Source organism: Microtus ochrogaster, unplaced genomic scaffold, assembly GCF_000317375.1.
Source record: "Microtus ochrogaster isolate Prairie Vole_2 unplaced genomic scaffold, MicOch1.0 UNK50, whole genome shotgun sequence".
Taxonomy (NCBI): domain Eukaryota; kingdom Metazoa; phylum Chordata; class Mammalia; order Rodentia; family Cricetidae; genus Microtus; species Microtus ochrogaster.
The window spans coordinates 1855030-1859337 of record NW_004949148.1 but is presented as its reverse complement, the minus strand read 5'-3'; the positions used below and the strand labels follow the sequence as shown (position 1 = coordinate 1859337).

At 40.6% G+C, this 4308-nt stretch overlaps 1 protein-coding gene across 1 annotated transcript in view; it reads left to right on the top strand.

Annotated features, from left to right (window-relative positions):
* The window catches only part of Rbmx2 (RNA binding motif protein X-linked 2), a 13567-nt gene extending 9604 nt beyond the window's left edge, over window positions 1-3963 (top strand). Inside the window, exons 6-7 of the mRNA XM_005372501.3 lie at window positions 1983-2166; window positions 2682-3963. Coding sequence (XP_005372558.2) covers window positions 1983-2166; window positions 2682-3181 — 684 coding nt within the window. The 3' untranslated portion in view covers window positions 3182-3963. The remainder of the gene's footprint in view (window positions 1-1982; window positions 2167-2681) is intronic.
* Window positions 3964-4308: the final 345 nt, after the last annotated feature.

Below are 4308 nucleotides of genomic sequence, written 5' to 3'. Positions count from 1 at the left end.
TCTCTGAACATGGCGAGCCTGCTATTTCTTTAAGGAGCGCCAAAGACTTATGCTTTACTCTGTTTTGGTTTTAGGGGAAATAGTAGCCATTTTGATTATGAAACCTGGTAGTATTTGTAAGTTGATTGTACTGTGTAGATGTGTAAAGTTAAATGTAAGGATAGCTGGCCTTATAAAATGTAATGAAAATTCGTCAGTTTCTCTAAACCAGTACATATCATCCTTGACAATATTTGTTTAAGCAACTCACTCTCCCTTCTGGGGGTTATCTTGATGGAATAGTATCTTCTTTTTTTCTGTACTCTCACCTGTGCCTACAGGACAATGTATTTCACTATGGTCAAGTCATGAGGCTAGGAATTTTTCCTGAGCTTGAGACTTGTGAGAAATAGTTAACTGTAGTTAATACCTGTTCAGCTATGTTCAGGGTCAGCTTACTTTCACTAAATGGGATTCATGTGCTCCTATTTATATGTACAAATGGTGATAAAATGAAATTTTACCATATTCTCCATTTGGGCTTTTAAAATCAAGTAAAGATTTCAGTATGTAAAATCTTGTGTAAAAATCATCTGTAATGATTTATACTTTATTAAAAGATGGCCTAATTAGTTTTAAGGAAGAATATCAACCTTGCAAATAAACTACAGTTTATTTACACTAAAAAGAAAAAAGGAAGTAAAGGTAGGAATATAGTTCAGTGATACTCAGTGCTGGAGTCTTCTCCAGTATATATGAGACCCTTAGTTCAGTACCACTCCCTCAGCAAAAGAACTTTGTTCCCTTGGTCTGAGTTTGCCTCCTGATTACTTTGTTGAAAAAGCAGCTGTTACAAATCACAACCCCAAAGAACTTAGACAACAATGAGGAAACTAAGAGAGACTTACATAGATCTAATTTACATGGGAAGTAGGAAATGACAAGATCTCCTGAGTAAATTGGGAGCATGGAGACCCTAGGGGAGGATTGAAGGGGGGAGGGGAGAGGCAGAGAGGGGAGCAGAGAAAAATGTAGAGCTCAATAAAAATCAATAAAAAAAGAAAAAGCAGCTGTAACATCAGATTTCATGTTCTAGTCCTCATGCTTTTCTAGGACATGTTGTTTTCTTGTTAAATGTGTATAACTTTGTGAATATGTGTATTCATGCGTGAGCACATATAGGTGGACAGCATCAGCATCATTTCTCAAGATCTGTCTACCTTTTCCTCTTCCTCCTTTTTTTTGAGACAAGATCTCTCACTTCTCTGGAACTTGTCAAGTAGGCAGGGTTGCTTTGACTGTGAGCTCCAGCAGTCTTCCTGTCTCTGCCTCCCAATGCTGGAATTACAAGTGTGTGCTACCTCACCCAGATTGTGTGCGCTTATAGGATTAACCTCGGGTTCTTTTCCTTTAACAACTGTATTATTTCCCTATCCTTATAGATAATCAACTGTGCTTTAAATCCTAAATTCTCATAGACTTTTTTTTAAGATTTATTTATTTATTATGTATACAACATTCTGCCTCTGCCCGCGTGCCAGAGGAGGGCGCCAGATGTCAGTACAGATGGTTGTGAGCCACCATGTGGTTGCTGGGAATTGAACTCAGGACCTCTGGAAGAGCAGCCAGTGCTCTTAACCTCTGAGCCATCTCTCCAGCCCTCTCATAGACTTTCTTGATGATGTGCTTTAGGGTAGTACTTCTGAGTGTTTTTGAACTTCATGATACATGCAGGACATGAAGAAATTTGCATAGTCCCCATAGTATATCAAGGGAAACTCTGGTCACAGTTGCCCCAGAGATCTCACCTGCCCTAGACCCCATTCAGCTGTGTATTATTAGTTATTATATATATATGCTATAACATACCAGTTGAGCATGTTTTCTTTTATGGTTTTCCTATTTAAGGTAATGGATATGATTCAAACCTGATTCTCTGTAGTTTTGTTAAGAGAGTTGGATGCTGGGGCTGTCTTTGCTAAAACATTTCTGGTCTTGCTTAGATCAAGGGAAGGACTATCCGCGTGGACCATGTGTCAAACTACCGGACTCCTCAGGAATCAGAAGATGTGGATGATGTGACCAGAGAGCTGCAGGAGAAGGGCTGTGGGGCTAATACACCTCCATCAAGTTCTCCTGAGGTCTCTGAAGATGAAGATGGCAAACCCACAAAAAAGCACAAAAAAGGTGGAGTGTTCAAACTCAGGAGAAGATTCTGGGTAGTCTTAGTGTCTTCTTTTCCAGCATGCATAGATAGTCAGTAATTCACTCTTAAGTGGAAAAAGGGAAGGTGTGAGAATCCTTATTTTAATTGAGAAAGCAGATGTTTCTGAGGAAGGAAGGCTACTTGTAGGGGCTGAATTATGTCTCCCTAAGTTGATATATTGCCATCCTTAACTCTTCTGTATCTCAAAATGAGATTGTATTTGGAGATACAGCCCTTTTGTGTGGGGTTGTTTTGTACAACTTGACTTATCAGGACTAACAGATACCCAGTTTGATTCTGGGAGACATTTTCCCTGGAGGCACAACCTGTGACTGCTTCCTGCTGCTGCCTGGGATGTTTTTCACATGCATATTCTCCATCTGCTAGCATGGGAACATTTTGGAATGTCTCAGTTTGATGTGATCTACTGAGAGAAGAAAGGCACATTTTAAAGAGATTTCTTTGTTTTCTTTTACTTATTGATTTCCCTGCGCAGACAAAAAAGAGAAAAAGAAAAAGAAAGAAAAAGAGAAGACTGAACGCAGGGAACTAGCAGAACCGCCGTCCTGCTCTTTGCCCTCCAGCAGCAAGACAGCAAAGGAAAAGGATGACCATGGCCCAAAGAAGCACAGCAGCAAGAACTCAGAGAAAGCCCAGAAGTCTGAATCCAGAGAGGGAAAGAAGAACCAACCAGACTCCCCTGATGTCAGGAGTTCCTTCCATGGTAGAGCAGAGGATCCTGAGTGGGAGCCAAAGAAAGAGAAACCCAAGCACGAGCATAAGTCCTTGAGCAGAAGGGAGGGAGAAGAAAAGAGCAGAGATAAGGATAGAGGGAGGAGCTCAGGTGCTGCTTATTCCAGCAGGCATGGTGGGCATTCTGAAGGGCGAAATCATAGAAGCAGAAGTAGGAGTCTGGATAAGTCCCATAGGCATAAAAAGCATAGGCACTCCCTGGAGCGGGAGTCCTTCCATTCAAGTGACCGTAGACATTACTGAAACCTGTGCCCACAAAATTATCAATTTTCTTGTATAAATATCAGATTCTCTTTGTTGTTGATATTTCTCTATATAAAGTTTTGGGGACTGAATTTTTTCAATCCCTTACACGGCAGACTTGTTCAGAAGGCTTTAGTTTCAATAGCTAGATACCATGAATTTGAAAAACTACACCAACACCATCCACTGTCCCTGGAAAATAGTTGGCACTGGCCAGAATATGTGGCTAAAATTTGGTTTATAGACTTGGTCCTTAAACCCATAGACCTGATTTGTGATTGCTAGCAAAGGCAAAGAAGGCATTGCTGAGTTCTAGTCTTCATGTTAGACATTTAGAGCCCAGCAGTGTAGGACCTTACAGATGGCAGGCACAATTGCAGAGAGCTGCAGCTTCTGAGGTTTGGACAGCTTAATGTGGATGTTATAGGATTCTTAAGACCAGCCAGTTCCCTCCCCATTACGTCTCTTTTCTGTTTGCAGGGATGGAACCCAGGGTTTGGTACATGCTAGAGAAGTGCTCTATTAGAGTCAGCTATATCCCAGTTCTCTTTATTTTGTTTGTGGTTTTTGATGGTTACATTATTTCTTTATGCATTTTTTCTTTGTAACTTATTTATTTGTATTGAGATAAGTACATATAAAATAAAAGTAACCATTTTAAGCAATTCAGTGGCATTTAGTAATACAGTGTTGGACTAAAACCATTTTCATGTAGTTCTAAATTGTTATATCTTTCTCTATTGTCTCTAAAAATCATAAATGGGCTTTTGTTTCTATGGATTCACCTATTGCTTACTGTTCTCATTTCTGTGACCAATTTTAGAATCCCTGATGAAAGCAGTTTAAGGAAGGGTTTGTTTTCTTGTGTTTGTATGCTTGTGGAGGCTACTGACAACTTGTGTCTGTCACTTTCCTCCTTTATTTTGAGACAGTATCTCTTCCTCCCCTGAGAGATGTTTGGGGTAGACCAACTTGTCTGACTGACATATCCTTGGGTTCGTCCCACCTCTTTTCCTCACCCAGCACTAGGGTTACAGGTATCTAGGTGCTGTTTAGCAAGCACTTTTGGTGGAGGAAGTGGCAGTGGAGAGCCAGAGTCCCCACCTTGGCAGTGGCCATGACCGCTG